Raw genomic sequence first — 23,049 nt, 5'->3', positions numbered from 1 at the left:
GGATGAGGAGTTGCTTCTTATGGATGAGCAAAGAAAGTGATTTCTTGAGATGAAATCTACTCCTGGTGAAGATGCTGTGAACATTGTTGAAATGACAACAAAGGATTTAGAATATTACATAAACTTAGTTGATGAAGCAGTGGCAGGGTTTGAGAGGATTGACTCCAATTTGAAGGAAGTTCTACTGTGGGTAAAATGCTATCAAACAGCATCACATGCTACAGAGAAATCTTTCGTGAAAGGAAGAGTCAATCGATGCAGCAAACTTCATTGTTGTCTTATTTTAAGAAATTGCCACAGCCACCCCAACCTTCAGCAACCACCACCCTAATCAGTCAGCAGCCATCAACATCGAGGCAAGACCCTCCACCAGCAAAAAGATTATGGCTCGCTGAAGGCTCAGATGATGGTTAGCATTTTTTAGCAATAAAGTATTTTTTAATTAAGGTATGTACATTGTTTTTTTAGACATAATGCTATTGCACACTTAATAGACTACAGGATAGTGTAAACATAACTATTATATGCACTGGGAAACCAAAAAATTCGTGTGACTCGCTTTATTGCGATATTCGCTTTATTGCGGTAGTCTGGAACCAAACCCGCAATATCTCCGAGGTATGCCTGTACTGCCTAAATATATGTTTATGAAAAGGATTTCCATAATTATGTAGCTTGATGGTATGTTGCAGCTCATCAGGAATGTTTGCACCTTCTAATTCCAAACCAATAAATTACATAACTATGTTTGCACGTATTAGTGTATAAAGTTCCAGAAACACTTTTATTTAAAAATGGAGCTGTAAATGCATATAACAAAATAACATACATAATAAATGTAACAAAAATAAATAAAGAGAATGCGTCCATACAAAATAAGAACATAGTAATGCAAAACGCTTATTACAGAACACAGAAGTGTAAATGCCTGAATGAACACAAATAGAATCTTGCACAAAGTCTAAACCTTTAATTTTTCTTAATTTTTTTTTTTGTTTTTCACTTGCACCTGTGGAAAAATTCTGTTCCCAAGCATTAAACAAAGGAAGGAATTATAGTGATGGTTTGGTGCCCTTAGTTTTCAACACCTGACCCCATTTTCAATGGTTATTTTTGCCCTGCACCATTTCGACCCTTTCATATAGCTTCTGTGTAAACTAGTGTAGTTCAGGCCTCCACTGTTAGGCAGAGTGGAGCATACCGAGTAGTACAAGGTTATTCTATTTTCTTTTACGTTTTAAAGTGAATATATGAAACCATTATACAACATATTACTGGGTTCTTTACATCTCTACAAAAAAGTTTTTGCATTTTTATTAATTGGTCCATCTTGTAATGACTTCTGAAAGCCTGTACTATTTAAAAGTGTACAGAAAAGATTTTTAAATAAATGTCACATAGGATTATTGCTGAAATATTAAAGACCATTTCATAAAAGCTGCAAAACTGTATTTGTAACCTTAATACAGAGAGACCAATGCAAACGTAGGAAAATTCCAGTCTATTAGTTACATTTAACAGAAATAAGATTCCTTCAATATTACAGTGTTCTGGAAAAAGAGGGTTATTTACTTTTAGTTTATTATTTCCAAATGTTAAATTACTGGGAAAACTTCTAAGGAAAATAGGTTTATACAAGATATTTTAAATAGACTTGCTTTTCAGTGTTACAAGCAAAAAGTCTACATTAGCAGTCTTCTTCCAGAGTCCTTGTAAATGTGTGTGAGAGAGAGAGAGAGAGAGATTTACTAGAGTCTACAAGAAAATATACAGAAGCAATTTATTTGCTTGGGTGTGAGCCTACTGATTAACCAAGTTATGATTACTCTATCTCCAAGTCTCCTGAAGAAAATTTTACATCTCATGATCATTCCAAGACACAACCGTCTTTTTTGTAAACTTACGTTGCATTTGAATCGGTGACCAAATATAAGAACTCATTTGCCTTTTAAACGTCTCACATAGCTATATGTTTCCTATTTTCAACAAACATTTGGACAGAAATAAGGTTATTATTATTATTTTACTTTCATTAACATCAAAAAGACATTTTGAACAAGATCAGAAAGTGCCAAATAATCCTTTCAGAAAGTGGATTAAAACATTGCTGTGTTAAAACAGGTATGGTATTATCATTTTTTTTTTTTATTTTTTATGTACATGAAAATACTGTTTGCTCCTATCGATATGTTCACCTACTACTCCCAGCAAATTCTTAGTGCAAACATAATAGCTGAATGTTGTAAACCCCAAGACAACGTACGCAGCAACAAGGTTTATATAAATCACAGGACTGTTTGAAAATTTCAGTACACAAGAATGAATGTTTTGCGAAATCTGTCTTACCTTATATAGCAATGTATCATTTTACTCAAAGTTAATGTATCCTATATAAATCATCTCAGTCAGAATCAAATGCAACTGTTCAATAATTCTGTACAAACTTTAGTTGAAGAGGTCCATTTATAGAGCAGCTTACCAAAGGAGACTTGGGGTTTCAGTAACATAGGATGTTAGCCTGCTCACAGGTCCCTTTTAAAAGCATGGCTTTTAAAAAGAAATAACATATGTGATGGAAAAGACTGCTGACATAATAACTCTGTCTGCAAAGCACACAACCACAAAGGGCAAACCTGCCACAATCTGCTTTTTCTACATTGATATCTATACTTATCTGTATGGTTAGAAAAGGATTTGAGAGACAATCAAAATATCACAGTTAAAGAAAAATGATTTAACAAAACAACTGCTATTCTGACCAAGCCTTTCTTTTCCTTTTTTTTTTTTTAAATATAAAACCAATGTTATGATTTTATTTTTAGACATTCCAACAATAAAGGTATATATGTCAATGATGAATAACATCATTCACGTACAGTGGGATCTTCCTCCTCCCCATCTGGGTTGAACCTATTAAAATGTATGCTGAAATCAGGCTCAGGTTCAACATTGTCAAATTCAGTTGAAACGGAATTAGCAGCAGGTCTAAGAGCCCGAGCTTCTGGTTGACAGTTTGGTTGTATTTGAGGGCGGGTAGGGTGAGAAGCAGGACTGGACTTCTGTTTGGGTACAGCTGGTATGACAGGGCTAGTGAATCCCAAGTTGCTCAGGGCATCCAAGGTACCATCAGGGTCAATCATAGCATTAATCACTAAAATGGGGGGAGGAGGGGAAACAACAAAAAAAATTAGTGTTTTATGCTTTGAGAAAAATAGCTTTTCAATAGTCCTTGACACTCTTCAGCCATTTACCATATTTTCTTTCAAACCCCTAAAACATGCACCTTATTTTTGAACGGCAGAATAAAGAACAAAAGGTCTTTCCTTGAAAATACCACTAGAGTACAGTATTCTTGCAGGGAAAACACAGGAAGTTGCAGTACTGGTGGGGGAAAAAACTTGTGGCTGTTCTGTTAACCTCCTAATTAACTCCCTGCAGGATATAGCAGGTGCTGCTAGCTGAGGTGAACTGCCCGGCCCCTCCTCTTCAGCTAAGCTGGCTGGGGCAGCCAGCAGCAGGAGGGGCACCTGGCTCTCCTGGCTCAGGCAGAGTGGCCAAGCAGTTCTGCTTCAGCACAAATGGGGCTTCACCTGACCTTGCAGGTACTGTTGGGTGCTCACCCAGTTCAGCTTGAGAAGGGAAGTGCCAGGAAATTCAGATCAGCCAATGGTATCATGTTAGCTGAAGGCCTGACCCTACTGGAGATGAACCATTCTTCTAGTCCAGCTGGGTGGTCCCTCAGATGACTTGGCAGGCACTGCTGGCCTCCCACCTGGCTTGAGAGGAGCTTGGCAGTCCAGCTGCTACAGGACTGGGCCCTTTGTTCCCCAAATTTCCTCATTAAAATATTCACCCCAGTTTTCAGCAGCTAATTTTCAGGAGAAAAACATGTCATAGTTAAGGAACTTTGGTAATTTGTACAAACGTTGACTTTCTTTTTCTGGTTTAAAGAGTCTATAAATACTCCACTAGAATCGAATACTCAGCAGTGCTCTCTTTCAATTATGTTGAGGATACATGGGAATGACACAAAGGGTCTGTTCTAAATTACTGCTTTGATGCCAGATGATTGACAAAAGATGCTGGCCTTTTGGCTGCTGCAATCTCAGAAATCGGCAGATGGCACATTATTTAGTATATTAGTACAAGCCTTTATCTATGATAAACATTAATGCACCACAGAAATTATGCACATGATACAATGCCTCATGTGGCAGAGATGTTAGAAGAAGGGGACTGAGAAGAATTTAAGTCTTTCATCTCTTTTATATTTAATGGGCTTTAATTGACTATTCCCCATGTGTTACAAGTGGGAAAAACTGAAATATCTAATACAAATTCACCATGCAATTAGTAATTTGATAATGTTTATCATACCCTTTTTTGCTTTTTAGTCTACATTGATACATGATCTTATACAACCTACTGCTAGGATTTCTAATTACCTAAATCAGGGATTATCAACCTTTTTTGGTCAGTGTACCTCCCAGAGGCTGGTGGAAAAGTCCCCCAGCAGCTGGTCAATGAGCGGGTGGACAGCAAAACCAGATGTGTTGGTGGTGCGCTGCAGTGAAACTGGAAGCACTGGTGGTGCACGGCGCCGGAGAAAACAAAAGCGCCTATGGTACCGCAACCAGCACAAAGTGCTGGCAGCCTCGCCCCCTGCTTCTCCACACCGTTGCCATGTACCCCCTATTGATAACCCCTAACCTAAATAATTATTTTGGTTTAATCTTTAATTTGTAAGTACCACTGTTCATACACACACTATTCTCTTTTACCCTTTGAACCTCACGTTTCTAAGTCTTTTTGAGATAAACTGATCTAAGATAAACCCATCAATGTTTGCATACAGTGTTACAGGAACATGACATATTTAGTTTCTTATTCTCCCTCAAAATTATTTCAAAATTATTTTTTACAACTGAAACTGGTCAGTGAGCAAGTATCTTAATTTATTTCTCCATATGTAGCCCATTTTCCTCAAACGTTTTTTTTAAAACATATATTATCATTTTTTGAACACAAAAATACATTAAAAACTGGGCCAATCCTCTCAACTGAAATATAATCTAAAAATTAAAATACCATAGGTTCCCTTTAATGTGGGGAAATTCAGCTCATTAATAGTTTATACAATTACATTTTAACATTGTTGTTATAAGCGTGATATGTGTTGATGCATGCTTAGCCATTTCTATGTACCAATCATTTTAAATTAGTGTGTATGTGTGTGTGTATATATACACATAGCAGAACTAAATAAATGGATTTCTTTCTGATTTTCTTCTGTCCAAACTAATGAGGATGTGGGAAGCAGAACTATTTAGTATTTTGGCAGTTACATGAATTACCACAGAATGATTTATTAGTGTATTTACTGGAATTTAAGATGACCCTGAATTTAAGACAGCCCCCTCATAATTAGATTCTATACAAAGAGAATGTATACATTTGTTAAAATTTTCCAAGTATAGAATCTAGTTATTAGAGGGTTGTTTTTAATTCATCTTCCCTACTGCTGCAGGGGGACAGGCAGTCACAGTGCAGGTGGTATGGGGAGGTCAAGCAGCTTACCTCCTGCTTGTGCCTGCTCTCTGCCACTCTTCCCTCTGTTGCCTCTTCTGCCCCTTCCCCTCCCTTCCAGCCTTTGCTTCCTTCCCTTTGCCTCCTTATCTCTGCTCCATGCTGACAGGCTCCACCCCTGTTCTAGCCTGGGGCCTGGAACTGGCTGTGAACTGCTGCTACAGGCTGTACTGAGTGCTCCAGGCTTCAGTGCTCATGGTACATGCCAGCACAGAAGAAAGGGGGGGGCGGGGGTGGAGTGAGAGGGCAGGCAGGGGACCAGAGGCTGTGTGGGTGGAGAGATGTGGGGGAGAAGGCTATGGGGGGAGATGGCAGGGTTCAGGGTTTTTTTTTTTTGGGGGGGGGGGTTCTTAGCTGCTGTCTGCTCCCCCCACATTAAACAAGGAGAAAAACCTTGTTTTACAATCAAGTAAATACAATATTAGAAGTTTCTGTGCTAGATTTAGAATAGGTAAAATATATGAAAGGATATATACCTTGCAGTTGTTTCTCAACTCGTTTAAGCTCCTGTAAGATTGATGAAATTTCCTGTGGGAGAAGCAACCATTGAAATAGTCAGTGGTACTTTTCACAAAGAAAAAGTAAAATCATTCATTCAGTTCTGACTGGCCAGTTAGTTATATTAGCTACTTAAATGTGAATAGGGATCCAAACCTCTTTCCATTTCTTGTTCATACACCCACCACAATCCAACTTCACCATGAGTAGACAATCTCTTAACAATACCAGGATTTAAAAAAAAAAAAAAAAAATCACAGTTTTATCAAGATGGGGGGGCAATTTGTTGGTAAGCCATAGCAAGAAAGTTACAATATAAACCCAACAAAAGGACAAGAAGGCGACATGGCTCATGCCTGGTTTACTTGGGAATCAATCTGGCTTTGCTGGGAATCGAGAGTTTATAGTACAGGACAGGACAGAATCTTATTGGGACTGTCAGATTTATGTTATCACTATCTTTTACTGGAACTGAGCATCCAGCTAAATGGTCCTCATGCCCAGGTGATCTTATTCTATATTGCAGTGCATCACTCAGGGAAATTAGGTATCTGTGATTAGAGTCAAGAAATTGCATTCAGTCATAACGACTGAAACCAGTAAATGTATTAATACTTATACTACTGCTATGTTAACAAATGAAATAAAGTATTATCCATTTCTTGTGGAATGTCTACAATAGGATTGGCACGGGTGTATCTATACTCCTGCCTCAGGAAATCTTTTTGGCACATTAGACCTGAAAAATGAAGCAGTGGAATTTTAACTTTCATGGTGCTTGGAAAGCACACATTTTTTTAAAGCTGAGAACTCAAACAGACTGATTTTCAGAGTCCTTTTAAAAGGATTCTGTACTGATAAATTAAATTTATGGAGTCTTGTTGGTGGCCAAGATAGATTTGAACAGATAAACTTGGATCTGATAAATTGAGGTAATAACTTTGAGAAGTTTCCACATTTAAACCTGACATACACATCCCAAATAGCAGTCATAATTGCCTTCAGCCATCTTTTGAGAACATCTGAAATAGTAGTAGCAAATACTAGAATCCTACAATTTGGTGCTTGACATGGAACAATAAACTAATCATAAAGCTAAATAGGAACTTGAAGTTATAAAGACATATTACCAAACAGGAAAAAATCCTGAGAAGTCTTATCACTTTGTCACAAGAAACAAGCAAGTTATAAGCCACCAAATTAAAAACTCAAAAATTATGAAATTTCATTTAAAATCTCTACTCTCTCTGAGAATCTTTAAACAATTATACACAAATTACATTTATATATAAATTATATATAAATGTTCCTGAGAATACAAATCATCATGTTTCTTCTAACTAGACATTTACAAGTACTGAATTACTTACAAAGTTATAAAAAGTAAACTAAACCATTTGTTTTTAACATATAATCAGTGAATTTGATCTGCCTTTTAAAAATGTAGTATGCACTATAGAAATTATGGAACAAATAATAAATGTCTAGTGGTTTAAGAAAAGAACAAACAAAACAATATAAAAAACCCAAGGTGGATTTATATCACGTTGTAGTATCTAGTGGTCTAACAACAATGAAAGCTAAGAGCTAGTCAATTAGCAATGCAAACATAACATTTCATAACCTCATACAAATGTGCGTTGTTGTAAAGAGGGCTCTTCCTAAAATATTAATTCACCTACATTAAAATGCACATATGACATTTTCTCACAAACCCCATGCCCCCAGATAAAACACAAAGCTTGTTTTGAGAAGGGAGAATAAAGAGAATAATTTTTTTCTAGAGTCACGGCCAAAAACTGACCACATGGAGCAGCTAACTTGCAACCAGCCAGCTCATGGGCTGCTTTAGGCAAAAATTAGTATTTTAATCATTGGACAGATGCTACTGAACTGGCACCAGCTTTGGCTGCTTTGCCAAAAGCTACTACCAATTCAGCAGTGGCTGTGAGGGTTAAAACTAAACTCTGCCCCTGGTGATTGCTGGCCAGAAAAAAAAAAACAAGAAAAACCAAAGGCAGCCATTACAGGGTATCCATATGTCAATTCCTGTGCATATATCAGTTTCCCCACTTATGACATGTATCCCAATTTTGAAGGACTAATTTTGGGGGAAAAGGTATGTCTGGTAGCAAGTAAGTACAGTATTTCTTGAGAACCATTAAATTTGAGACATTAAATTTGTCTTTTGCAAGACCATGGAAAAATCCCAGCTAAAATCTTACCTTAAACCCAATCAGCTGCTTAAATTATATGATCTCTAAGTTATTCTGCTTAAAAGTATTTCAAAAAAGGCTGCCTGTTCCCCGGCACTGACCTTCCAGGGGAACAAATCTCTTTAATAAGATTTTAGACCATTTTTCATCCAGAAAGTAAAGCCAACCAAATATTTTAGTATGTATAATGACTAATTTTGTTGTTTTGTTCTTATGTACTATACTTAACATGAATAAACATGGCAGCTGACCTCAGCTTTTTTCCCATAAGGAATTCTAACATAGAGTGTTTTTCTGATCATTTTTCTCAACAGCCCTTTTTAACCAATTTAAGGGATACTTCCCCTACATTCTTAAAATTATTCCTTTGCTTTCTCCGCTAAAGACAGCATGCTCAGTCACTTCTGAATTGGAAACCAGATGCAAATGAGGCTTGTTCCCTCTCAAAAAGATAGTTCTTCATACCATGCTTGAAGTTTTCACAATAGGAATTTCACCTTCAGCTCGTAACTTGTTTTCAATTTCTTCCCAGTTTCGGTCTTTGTCCTTAAATAATATTCTACAAAGAAGAAGCACAACATTTATTTTTAAAATAGAAACAGTATTAAATGCACCATTTCCTTGAAGATCTAAAGACCTTGGATGTAAGGAAAACAGGTCCTGAAAAGGTAAGAGTTGAATTTTGTGTTTGAAGTGCAGGCAGCTGCTACAGTACTGTCACTAAGACAACATATGAAGTTTTTACTATATCACGGTTATTAACAGTAAAAAGGCAGCCACAAATCTAAAATATCTGCAGGTATTACTGAAAATATACCATAATAGGAGCCATACTTATTCTGCTGCATAGAACCATGTTTTTGGGGTTTTTTTAAAAATCCAATAGTTACAGGACACAAAGATCTTGCTGATATTTCACAACATTTGCAAATCAAAGTGAAAAAATGAATGCTAACAGGTAAAAGATGCATACATTTCATAACAGAAAAATGCAGCACTTCAACATGTAAAACCATGTTTGAACACTGAGGGCCATTTCGTTTTGCAGACTTCCAGTTTACTTAATAGATATTAATCTATACACCATTTATCTATCTATCTATCTATAGAGAGAGAGACAGAGAGATTCATACATTAATGCATTTGGAAATTCATTATGACATACTCTTTTTTGACAGTGGACTCTGGGTGTTTCTAATGACCTAGAACAGGGCAGTCTGACTTTTAATGAGTTAGACACAGGCTCCAGCAGGGTGAGTTACAGGTCTCCTGGGCCACCCACCACACAGATACCGCCTCTCTGGTGCAAGGTGCAGGCACCATCTCCATCACTGCACTGTGTACTCAGTCCCATGCCCCCACCACTGCACTGCATACCTGTGCAGGCCCTACCCTTTCCCACTGCCGCACGATATTCCTGTGCCCACTGCTGTACTGCATGCCCCTCTTCACTGCAGCCACTCGGCTCACTCTCAGCTTCCTGGGCCATTTTGTGCTGTGCTGGGGTGGAGGCAGGCATCAAAAGCTGGAGGAAGGAGCCAATGGGGTGAAACAACATCCAAGCAGGAGCCTGGGGGCCACAAATTAGCCCTTCACAGGCTGCATGTGGCCCTCAAGGCTGCCAGTTGGACAGCCCTGACCTAGAAACTTTGAAACAGAAACTACATATACATAATGTAGTAATATGAGAATAGGAGAGTCATCTGTACTGTGATAAACAGCTCACTTATATTAATTACTTTATAATACCCCAAAGTGTACTAGCAGCTTCATAGATGGTTTCTTGTTTTCCTGCTGTAATGAACAGATTATTATCACTTGCTGCGTCACAAGTGTCATTTCAGGTTTTCAAACTTCTGTATCATTAACAAACAGAAATCCACAGATATTTAGATTACTTTATTCTTAATTAATTAATAAAAAACATTATCACTGTTCACGAGAGAACATTCTCAAATTTGCCTTTCCTCTGAATGGTAAAATCAGGTATCAAGATCAAATGGAAATGCAGTTATAATCATTATCTCTTTTAGTAATATTCCAGAAGTACAAGCAACATCAGACAATAGCAATGTCTAAACGTGGCTAGGAAAACAAAATAATTACAGCATAATCAAATGCCACACATTTTTAAACAGTTACCAGTTGGGTGAGGTTTCTCATAGGAAATTGCTCTTTTCAAAGTGAAAACTGCTACAGTGGATAGGAATTTCACACCTTGTAAATGCTAGGAATTTATACAGAACCTAACTGAGCACTGTGCCTTAATTCCATTCATCTACAGCAGGTCTTTGGGATCAGCTTTCTTAGGCCCCTTTTGAACTGCCCAACTTCAATTACCATTCTGACAGAAGAATCTCATTCTTCAAAATACGTGCTCTGCTGTTATCAATACTTAAGTACTTTCAGGGAACCAAAAATTTGACCTAGTTGCTATCCTGATTTTGCTGTTGATCGCTCTGTACATTATTGCCCAAAAACAAACCATAATTTCCAGAGGTTTTTTTGGGCAAATGTTTCATTAAGAAGTACTGTTCCAGTTCGGTGCAATCAAGGAAAAATATTAATGCAGGAAGACAGGATCTACTGGACAAAACCAGAGAAAGAAAAAGAATCAAAAGAATTTATCTTTTCAAGACAACAGAATTAACCAGCACATTAGCAACAGTATAGCGAAGAAAAGAAAACACCCTTGCAAAGGAACCCACCTCTTTTGAGGTATGGATAACTGCTATACTTGCATCACTACAAAAGTTTTTGTTCCAGTAAAACGTATGAACATATAGGCATACAAGCAATCTGCAATGGCCCAAGCCCTACAGAAAAGTATTTGGTTTGAAACAGGAACTTCCCTGTAAGGCTATTCTTTTGTGGTGGAATGGAGGGGGAGAGGGAGAGGAGCTGGCTCCCTAATACCTCACAAAGTGGCAAGCTGTCAGGGAGCCCTGGTTGGACTCTGCTACCACCACCATGGTTGCCAGAGCACATCTTGCCTGTGCTCTGTCAATAGTATTGGTGCTGTGCAGAAACAGTCGCCCCTGCTTTCAGAGTCTAAGTCCCTGGCAGTGGCAGTGTCACAAAGGGAGCTCTTGTGTCCTCTGCAGAGCTGAAAGCTTGATTACTCTGAACCTTTAGGACTTACCTGGTGTTGACAAGCTCCAAAAGAAAGCAAATCCTGTATAACTGCCACTAAAGAGCAGCTCACCTTGGAGAAGTTTAGGAAACATTATATACAGAATCAGGCCTTTAGCCACACTTTTTCTATTTTCTAGTGGCATATTTTATCATTCCAGAAATCATTGTAAATACAGTTTATCTGGTGCTACAGAATTTATCTTCTTTTTCTTTATTCCTCACCCGAAGTCATAATTTTCTTTATTTATTACCAATCTTATTGGGTACTGTGGAAGCAATGGTAATGTAGAGATTTGTACATCATGTAGGGTATAAGCAGCCAGATCAGAGCAGCAAACTCCTGCTCCATGCAAAATTTCCTTATCATAGAAAAATCTGGGATATATAAACAAATAGATTCTAAAATATTCTATTTTTCAAAATTTCTTCCAGAAGCAATCAGCACTTTCAAAACAAATACAGAAATTTGTGAGACAGGTTTAAATATGACAATTCTGACTCTTTCCCCACTCCTCCCATTTTCTCATTTACCCCTCCTGCTATATACCAAAAATTTCCTTCCAGAAGGTCAGCTGATTCAGGTCTCTGCTGCTGGTTTCAGCCTGATCTCCACTTCCACAGACAATGCTGTTTGTTACTCTGTCTGTCCCACTTCCATCTATCGGCAGCTCTGCTCACCTTCCAATCTCTCCCTCTTCTTACAACAATTTTATTCAGTCTAATGTATTCTCCTTTGTTCAGCTTCTACCAGTGTTTTCCTCTTCTGTGTCATCTTTTCCCCCCAATTACTGCATATCCTCCTTTCACCTCCCATTATGACTGGTATATAATGAAGTATAGACTCTTCCAGCTTCACTAAATAGTGAAGTAGTACATTCTAGGCTTTAAGGAATCTGCATCTCCTAAATGCCTCACAGCTACCTTGGGTCAACAATAATTTATTCAAGGCCAAGTATATCTGCTGTCACAAGTACACATCCTTCCACTGGCAACTGATAACTATTCTAACTTTTATAAAACCAAAAATGCTAAAACTGAAATTACTAAAAAATTTCTAACTATGAAACTTCTGAGGCTGAAAAAAATTGGGATTATTTAGTCTGGAAAAAAGGAGACTGAGGGTGGATTTGATAACAGTCTTCAAACTGTGATGGTGATAGACAATTCTCTGTGGCTGCAGGGGACAAGACAATGTCTTAAACAGCACCAAGAGAAATTTGGGTTGGCTCTTGTTGGATATCATCATGGTGGTCCTTTAGCATTGGAACAGACTCTAGAGAGATTGCAGAATCTGTCTTTGGAAGTATTTAAGAGCAGGTTAGACAAACAATTGTCTAAGGTGGCTTAGACAGGGGTGATCCTGCCTTGAGCAAGGGTTTGAAGTCAATTACCTCCTGAGGTCCGTTCCAGCTCTACTTTATTGTAATGCTGACATTTCTGATTAACATTTGGATAAAAAACCCCAAATTTTGTTGTTGTTGTTTTTATGGAGGAAGTCTCCTTTTATGGAGCAAAGTCTCTTTTGCTGCTATTTCTTCTGACTTGATTCCTACCATGCCTCACTTATTTTCACTGGTGTCTTTCTTTCCATCTCTCACTTTGGGGGATGGGGAAATTTTCTCCAACACCTTAACTGACAAAATGAAGCTCTCTCCCTTACCTGCATCACACTATCCACTGTGTTCCAAGCATAGGAAACAGGAGGAACCTAGAAGTTAGCACTGACACAAAGCTACCTCCTACCTAGAATTTGTACATTTGTACTTTTAGAAGGCAAACTGTCCTGCTAAGATCACATTTCCACTGTACAGCACAGGCTTAATCTCACAGAATTCCACATTTCTCATAACCAAACAAAACTTTCCAAGCTTCCCTTGTCCGTTCTTAACTGCTAAATGCTTCTGTAAATTCTTCTGATGACAGAGAAAAGATGCCTTTGCAATTTTTAAAAATAGGAAAACAGGCATTTTGTAGGCTTTCCCCTAGCATGAGTGGCCACCATTATAATTAACTAATAAACAGCTGGGGAAAAATTCCAACAAAAATACTGCAAAGCAAGACAACTCAGTATATATTTTACCTTGTATGTGGATGTACAACTTTGGTAATTCAAATGTTATATTTTTCATCTAATATCTTCCATTTCTCCTTTTTGAAGGAATAGCTCTGGGTCAAAATTTTAAAAGGAATTCCAACTTGCCTCAGATACTGTATGAGTTTAATCAGGCAAGGCCAGTTTTTAGGTGTCAGTACAAAGGCTGAAAGGCTGTGCACTGAAGTCTTGCTGCTCCTTTTTGGAAGCCCTCTACTGGAATGCACCCAACTGCAAATGCATACTATTAGGATGAAAGTGACAGTACCCAAGGACAAAATTCTTTTAATATACATTCGACATAGGCAGCAGTATTCAGACACATATACAACTATATAAAAACAGTCCTGAACTGGTACAGATTATCAGGGGATTATACTGAACGCATCAGAGAGTAGCAGTATATTTTAAAGTGAGATTCCACTGATAATGGCTGATGGCACTGGGAACACTGGGACACAGAAAAAAATCTATAAAGGCTAAAAACACGAAGTAGAAAGTTTCAAAGAAAACAATTAATTAATAGAAAAGAAATGTGCAGAAATTCAATGAGGAGAGCAGCATGAGGGACCCTAAAGGAGAGGATTGAGCACCTGAATTGGATGCAAGAGAAATCCCATGTGGAATCAGAAGAACAAAGCAACCTGGTCAGCATAATAGGAAGCTAGTAGAACAATAAAACAACAGGCTTCTCTTGTTCGTATTTTTTTATCTACATTAGCTGAAGATGTGGAAGGGGAAAAATGGGAAAATTGTGGAAGGCCATGATTGCTCCAGGAGTGGCATTTGTCTCTTCTATGTGATGTGATTCACTCATCATAAGGGTGGATAAACCTGTTTTTCAGTTACAGAATTATGACAGAGATTAAATGCTTTGCTGGTTAATGAGAACAATATCCTACTAAATAATGTAATAATACAAACACTATATCTTGTTATTTAAAGTACTCATATAGGCCAAAAGACTTCTAAAAAGATTTTACTTGATTTTCCACTCAACCACACCACTCTTACAAGAGAAGAAAAGGAAAATAAAGCATATATTTTGGCTCATTTAAATTTCTACAATATTTTTACCATTCCAAATAGAATATTTAATTTCTCTGTCTGCCTTTGTCATTATAAAAAGTTTGTTTACTATTATCAACACAATGCCATCCTCAGATTTAATAATGCCTTTGTTGTGTCACATTGTGTGCTGAATGAATGAATGCAATTCAAATTTTGGTAATTAATCTCAGCCATTACCTGAGGCATTGTAGGCAAATTATATGCTGCTTTTCCCACATATTTTATCTGATAACTCGCACAAAATTTTGTATATAATGCACTGATATTTTGTTTCTATTCCATTCATTTTTAAATACTGATGGTTAATTATGAGTAAAAGTGAAGTGGGATATTCAAGTTCCACAATCCTAAAATTCTTTTGTCCCATACCAGCCAAAGTGAATACCATACTGTTGTACATACATGCAACAGTCAAGAGATTAAAGATGGCTCGTGTTCTTGAAGACCATCTCTCATTTTTGGGCGCCTAATTTGTTTTAGCTTCTATAATACATTTGGAAAAGATCCCTCTAAATACGTTACCTTACATTACCTGTCCAAAGGGGAGCCTTCAAGGGATTACATTGCAGGCCCCAGGCTCCTGCTTGGCTGCCACTATCCCTATTGATCTGGCTACAAAAGCAGCCAGGGGCTCCAGGCTCCCCCTTCTTCCTCCACTGCTTTGCCCCTCTTCTTGCTCTGCCCCATTTTTGTGCCTGTACAACATGTGGCACAAGGATCAGAGGATGAGTCTGAGACTACATGGGCAGGCACTGCATCAGCAGGGGCATCTATGTGGTGTGAAACCCAGGGACCTATGGCTCACCTGAGTGCAGCCAATGGGGTGTGCAGCTGTCTGGAAGTTGGATAGCCCTATCTTACTGTACAGAAAACAGCTCAAGAGAAAGAAAAACACCACAAAGGGTGAAGAGCAATTCTTACAAAGTGTAAAGTATAAAACATATTTGTAACTGCCACCAAAAATGCTTATAAATAAATATAAATAAAACAATTATCTGTATACGTGTAGGTCCAAGGAGTCCCAGTTATGGAACAGGATCCTATTGCACTAATGCTGCACAGATACAAAAATGAAAGACAATCCCTGCCTAAATGAGTTTATAGATGGATAGGTGCAAAGGAATACAAGAAAATAATGAGAATACATTGATCAGCACTATAGACTGCAGTCCCAGCACAACAGCAGCCCAACTATTATGAAGCTAAAAAACAGGAAAGATTTAGGGCTTATCTCCTTCACTGTAGGGGCTGATCCCAGCACCAAAATAGGGCCCGAGTACACTCCAATGACCCATGATCTTGAGTATGCTCCAAGCCTGGAAATTTGCCAATGATACTGCTCTATGCTCATGCTCAGCATCTTCCTTCATGCTGGAAACTAAGGATTCTAGAGCAAGTGGGATGAGCCTGAACAGCTAGTTTGGGTGGCCAGGCATGCTCGAGCTTCACCTGTTGTCAAAAGTCACCACTGCAGTCGTGTATACAAACCTTTAGTGGATCTAAAGATAGAGCTTAGTCAAAAATTACAGACAAGTTATGAGTTTCAGTGACTGGAAAAATATTTGTATCGCACAAGATTACTAAGAAAGGAAATAAGGGGCAGTTTGGAAAAAAGTTTAGGAGTTTTGCTTTGGCTATAGTGTCCTTCAGCTGATGACTAAATATCTACAAGGTGTTAGTCAGTGGGCAGGAGGATGGGAACTATCCTCTTAACATTCTGAAGGAGCAATAAGAAAGGCAGCAGGAAACAGTTCAGGCAATGGCTCAGTTACAAAAGCCTAGAGAGAAAAGGATTATGGTCGATGATGTTGAAAGTGGCTGATTGCTGGAGGAGGACAAAGCAGAATTATGGTTCTCTGTTTTGATCAAGAATTGGTCAGACTGTGGCAATGTAAACTAGACTGGAGAGGGTGCAAGACAACCTGGAAGAGGTGAATTCCAGACAGTAACTGTAGACAGTATGTTCAATGAGCCTCTCTCAACATGCTGCTGGTGGCCATCATGTTACTTAACATCTGACACTGGAAATAACAAGTTCCCCCTGTTGATCAGTTTCTAATTTACTTTGACAAAGCTTCAGTAATCAATTTTTTTTGACTGCTGCCTTAAAAAGGGGGAAAATGGTAGTAATACATTACTAACCCATGGTGACCATCTAGAAGGAAAAAAAGAGGACCAGTGCTAGACATAACCGTAAACACTTTTGTTAAAACTCTTATGTTACCATGTTGTCTCAGCTACTGTGTCCAAAGTTGATTCCTTTAAAATGAGAATTTATCTTTCCTGAAACAGGCAACCCCTCCACACAAAGTTGGGATCTAGATGTGGGGCTGGCTTGTGAAGGAGTGATATTTCAGGGTTTGTTTGTTTTTTAACAGCAGAGTTTTGTATATTCTAAACAAGAGCAGAGCATTGGCTTCTTTGTTGAAGATACCATTTCTTCCACGAAGGCTTTGTTTCAATTTCCTCTATCTTTGTTCAAATCATACAAAATATTTATATTAGCAGTAACTTCCTTCCTAGCATGGAATTCATTCACTTCAAAAGCACAAAGATTTACTGATGACTGGGAAGCTGCTTAATATTCGACTTTTAAATACTTAAGTATATTACCATTATAGTATCCATATATTTGCTCTCCTGTGCATTAAGTATTTCACTGCTACTAGCAGGAATTTGGAATCTAATGAGAAATTTTTTTTAGTGATAAAAAAGTGCATCCTACCTGATTTTGCCAGCTGTTTTGTCTATGGATTGTCTTATCTTCCGAGAAAACTGGAAGACTGATGATAACAGCAAGCTGTCTCCCATAACCTGAATTTTTTTTTTTTTTTAAATAAAGGAAAAAATATTTAATTCTCAAGAAGTTATTACACTTATGCAGACAATTCTGAATGTTTAAATAAAGATTTTGTTCTCCCCGCCCAAATGAATACTTAAAACATTTGAGTATACATTTATTATTCTCAAATATGAAAAGCTAGTTTCACTGGGATGTCCAGGTCATATTTTAAGGAAGTGCTAGGCAAGTGTTTTCCCATGGCTGTTCAAATACACTTGTTGCCTTACCTGAAATTCCCTTATTATAACTGCCTCTCAAGAAGCAACTGCCAACCACATTAGAAATGTGATGATTCAGTGACATTCATGCACGCACGCACGCGCGCGCGCGCGCACACACACACACACACACACACACACACACACAGAATTGAAACTGAAAACAAAGTAATTATCACTTGTATACTATATTAGATTTGAAATTCAGATCTACAAGTGAAATAATTTAGTTTCTTATGCAACTCAACAGCCCTCATTTTGTCTTGCATACAACAGTTCTCAGTCTTTTATCATACATTATGATGATGATGAAAAAATGGCTGAAAATTGGAAACGTATCTCAAGAAGTACCAAAGAACATTTATTGGTTTAGAAGCCTCAATCCTAAACCTGCTGGTAAACAAAAATGTTTACTGTGCAATTATTTCTGCTTATACTGAGACCTTACACAATTCCCTTAGTTACTGTAACCATTATACTATTTTAAACATACCTCAGTTCCCACCAGATATGCTTTTTCTCATTCTTCTTGGAACATCTTTTTTGTACTGAAATTCCAGACCTGTTCATAGTGTAATATGTGATCTCACAAGGCCAAAAGAACCATTACCTCAATGACCCATCACAGGGTTCCATTGTATAAAAAGTTCAAGCCAAGTCTTTTCTGGATTACTGTATGACATTGCAAGTCAGTACCCAATCTGCTGCCTGTTACTAGCCACTAGAACTTTTTGTCAGGTTAAATCATTTTCTAATGAAATGTGACCAAATCATTTCAACAGCTCTACATCTCCATGCTTTCTCCTGTTATTTCCTGATTTTCATAGGAACATAGGAAAGTGGGGCTGGAAGGGACCTTGTGAGGTTATCCAGTCCAGTCTTCTGTTGAAGGCAGGAGCATCCTTGACTAAACTATCCCAGCCAATGGTTTGTCAAGGGATGGAGATTCCAGTTTGCCTGGGTAGCCTGTTCCAATGCTTCACCAGCCTCACAAGTTGAAAGTTCCTCCTAATTTTCAACCTAAAGTTTCTTCTGCTGCAGACTGAGGCCATGGCTTGTAGGCGTGTTCCCTAAAGCCACAGAGAATAATCTATCTCCATCTTCTCTCTAATCACCCTTCATATATTTGAAGTCTGTTATCAAATCCCTCCTAAGTTTTCTCTTCTGCAAACTAAATTACCCTAGCTCTTTCAACCTGTTCTTGTAAGGCATACTTCTCAGCATTCTAATATTTTTTGCCACTCCACTGGACTCTGTCCAAACTATCCATAGTGTTTTTGAAGTATAGGGTCCAAAACTGGACCAGAAAACAGTTCACCAAGTGAGGCCTGACCAGTGCTGAACAGAGTGGAAGAATAATTTCCCTTGATTTGCAAGTGACATTTCAGTTAATACAACCCAGCATTCTGTTGGCTTGTTTTTCAACAAGAACATACTGCTAGGTCACATTCAGTGTATGGTCCACCATAAGTCCAAAGGCTCAGCAGTACCACAGCCTAGTCAGTTGTTTCCCAGCCTGTATTTGTGCATGCCATCATTCTGTCCCAAGTGCAGGACTTTGCACTTGTCCATGTTGAATTTCACCTGGTTGACTGCAGACCGTTTCTCCAGTCTACCCAGATCATTCTGGATTGCTGCGCTAACCTCCAGCGTTTGAAAGTCCACCCAACTTGCTGTCATCCACAACTTTGGCTAAGCATGCATTCAATCCCATCCTTCAAATCATTAATGTAGATGTTAAACAATACAGGTCCCAAAGCAGACCCCTAGGGAAACTCACTTGATATCTCTTCCCAGTTAAACATTGAGCCATTGATTATTGCTCATTTAAGCATGATGATCCAAGCAGTTATGTATCCACTTTACAGTACTTTTTTCTACTTCGTATTTCCTTAGTCAAATCATAATTCAGGATAACCTGCTTTTTTAACCATGTGCATCTAATAACACTGGTCCCAACACTAACTTCAGTGATGCCTCAATTAGGTCTCAATTTCTGATTTTACTACAATGTATTTGGCCTTCAATCCTTTGACAATGCTTACATCAAGGCCAATCTGTATTGCCTACATTTTTATTGAGGTTCAGATACTCTGCTTATTAATTTACATGATGAACACCAAAAACCTGAAGGAGTTTTACAGGACTATGCATTATTAAATGCATTATCAAATGTACTTGAAGAAAAAGAAATGTCTTAAGCATTTTTTTAAGATATGGAGCAAACTATTAAATGTATTTAAAAATGCAAGGTATTATACCTAATAGAAACTAAAAAGAATTGCATGTGGCCCAGAAGACACTATGATGGAACATATGCTTTAATTACAAGGTCTAGAAAGGAAACACAGGTAAGTATATCATTCCTTATAGCTAAGAACTTTAAATTCAAGAAAACTCCAATTTTAATCTTAGTGAGAATGGGCTACAAAGAATTCTCAGGTGAAGGCATGTGTGAGAAAAGTTCTAAGAAAATAAACAAAATCTCAGTAAGATCCAACTCTATTATTGATTCAGTGAAAGAATATTAAAGTTAAGATTCTTAAGAAAGACTGATATGGGAGGATGATTCTTCTTCACTGAAGTCCTTTCAAGGATAGCAGTGCCAAAAATCACAACACATCTAAGCAATGAAAGAGGAAAGGGGAAAGTAAAGGTCAATAGGTGCAACTAGTGAGCACTAAGTATGCTAGGACTAGAAAGATACTGGAAGATAATTCAATTTCACTAAAAGCAATGGCAAGTAGAAGAGGTTATGTACTTAAAAACTAGGAAACCATCAGGAAGTGTCTAAATATAAATGGGAAAATACTAACAACAAAACAAACTTTAAAAAAAAATAACTCAACTGTGAAAAACACAGCCAAAGTTGAGAGATGGGCTCCTGAATCCAATGAGCAGAAAGGAAAAACAGGATCTGCTGGGCAGGATCACAGGATCCTAGGTCCTTGCAGTGCAGCTTTGTGTACGTATTATTGTGGGTATCTGTGAACAGAGACTTAATGATGGACAAGTCTTTAGTAACAAGACAAATACTTCTATAGGAAATGCTAATTTAAACTTATGGTGGATGGATTCACAAGAATGTTAAAGATAAAATATAAAAAGGAGAAAAAAACCTCCTTTACTCATGTTGGAGAAAAAGTAGCTTTGGGCTTCCCTCTAACCACATGGCTAACCACATTCAGATGCCTATCACACATGCTTGACTATGAAACAATCATATAGTCTTAGAATAGGAGCAGTAGTTGTCACCTTTATATTTTTTAGGAATAGGCATATGTGAGCTACAAAAGAACGGAAAAAGAAAAAACATCCTTGTCTGATTCTATGAAGCAGATATATGAAAAAAAGTGAATTTATACATACACATGACTGCATTTCTCAGTTTTAAATGAGGTTGGTTTCAGGTAAATTTACTGTCTATGTTTTCTAATCACTCATTCATTATTAAATGCATTTCCCACTTCTCATCTACCAAGCTGAAAATGATGCTGAAATCAGTGCTGACTGTTTATGATTTTTAAGTGTCCTTGAAACAGTGTTCTGTTGCCAACTGACATTATAAGCCAGATCCTACTGCACCTATCAGGCATCTGTGTGTGATCCTATTCCTGCCTGAGTCCCTTAAGAACAATTAACAGAAAAAGTGGGTGGGTCCCTTCTCCATTTTTTGTGACTTTCTCTTTGAAGAAAGAGAAGAGTAACAGTTGTTAGGGAGTTTAGCAGGGTGGAAGAGGTTCACATTTAGACACTGTATAGACACTTGGAGACTCTGTCTGCAAAGACAGTAAAATCATACAACCAGAAAATGATTAACTATGTGTTGTGCATCTAAAAGCTAAAAAAGTCCCACAAAAGCAAAGCTAGCACAATTTCTTTAAGGAACAAAATTAAAAGCAACTTGTGGTTATAATTACTATGTAACATTTAGGATGATTAAGTGTAAAAATGCACATTGCTCACATGCTAATTATTACCTGCTCAAGTAAACAAGATTTGAAAAAAACTAGTCCATGCAGAACAATAATTTCATTTGACTGTGGTGTAATACATCACTAGTTTATCCTCCAATCCCCAAAACACTGCCAGCACCAGGAGCAAGCAAGCCTTGCATCTGAGATGCTGATTCATGATGATAGTTGTGCAGATATGAAGTAAGCATGTTATTAGAAAGAAACAGTGGTGCATACTCACTTCATCTCTGCTCCAAGTTCTCCTCCGTGTAATTGTTGGGGGATCAAGTGCTTCTGTTAGCTGAGGCCTAGAATCATTAGACCGACCATTTCCTTCTGGTGGTTTGGCATGCACTAGTGGAGGAATTTTTCTGAAGTTTAGACTTTCATCAAATACACGATCAACCAACTGAGACAGGGGAAGAAAAAGATTCATTTAGTGAAACAGATGCATTTTATGCAACCTAATGGATACATACAAGGTAAGTCTAATTCTTCTCCTGCTGAAGTAGTTTGCAGTAAGATAGCTACATAAACTTTGTTTTTATCATAAATGTGTTAAAATACATATATATTAATATAGGGAGAATTTTGGAAAAGAGAATAGCATTTTTTCAATACCAGTAATATACATATATTGATGTAAATTTGACTGCTCAACTGAGAAGATTTTTCCTAAATATAGCTGACATGAGAAGATCCTAAAAAGTTAAAATTAAATTGCCACTTAAGTCAGCAATCTACACATTTTACTCTCACATTTAATGCCAGATTTCCAAAAAACTAATGGAAAGAAACTTTTTTAACTCAGCGAATAGTCTTTTTCTGGTTAAAAACTGTTATGGAGACTCCTATGCCTACTTAAATGAGATACTGCCACCTATGGTATTCTCTAATATATGTGCAATTTGTTAACTTAAATAGAAAGGTAAATGGAAATATATTTATCAAGTAAAATGTACGTTAATATGATCTAACTGGATCTAAGAAAAATGCATATTTATGTAGGTGATGTTTGGTTGTGAATGCAAGAGACAATTACTAATCTACATGGGCTTAGCCAATTACATGCCATTCAGAACATCCACACGTTATTTGCCATAGTTTATAATATTTCTCACACAAAATAAGTCTCATACTGAACACAGTCTATTAATAAGTTAACCAAATTTTACATAGATTAAAATGATTAAACTTATTTTGAATGAAATACAACAAGAAAAAAAACAAAAATAAACATGTAAATGAAATAATGTGAATGATTATATGGTGGAAATTAAGTAATTTTTAATGTCTTCTTAAATGTATGTAAAAAAGCTAAGACCTGTGATTGTGAATAGAACAAGTTAGTTAATACAATTTAATACACAGAACAACAAAGGAAGTCAAAGAACAGAAAGATTAAAGAGCAGCACAAGGCAAACTTCATACAAGT

The 23,049-nt window shown here is 37.4% G+C and overlaps 1 protein-coding gene across 9 annotated transcripts in view; it reads right to left on the bottom strand.

Moving 5' to 3' along the window:
- Positions 1–993: 993 nt before the first annotated feature.
- The window catches only part of CEP170 (centrosomal protein 170), a 177,881-nt gene continuing 155,825 nt past the window's right edge, over positions 994–23,049 (bottom strand). For all 9 annotated transcript variants that reach the window (XM_019526993.1, XM_019526996.1, XM_019526992.1 and 6 more), the window contains 5 exons: positions 21,856–22,023; positions 17,324–17,412; positions 8,766–8,859; positions 6,063–6,114; positions 994–3,151 (listed from right to left, as the gene is read on the bottom strand). In XM_019526993.1, the coding sequence (XP_019382538.1) occupies positions 2,865–3,151; positions 6,063–6,114; positions 8,766–8,859; positions 17,324–17,412; positions 21,856–22,023 (690 nt within the window). In that variant the 3' untranslated portion in view covers positions 994–2,864. The remainder of the gene's footprint in view (positions 3,152–6,062; positions 6,115–8,765; positions 8,860–17,323; positions 17,413–21,855; positions 22,024–23,049) is intronic.

Source organism: Gavialis gangeticus, unplaced genomic scaffold, assembly GCF_001723915.1.
Source record: "Gavialis gangeticus isolate Ggan-Ray unplaced genomic scaffold, GavGan_comp1, whole genome shotgun sequence".
Taxonomy (NCBI): Eukaryota; Metazoa; Chordata; order Crocodylia; family Gavialidae; genus Gavialis; species Gavialis gangeticus.
Note: the sequence above shows the minus strand (reverse complement) of the source record. Positions and strands in the feature narration are given on the sequence as shown.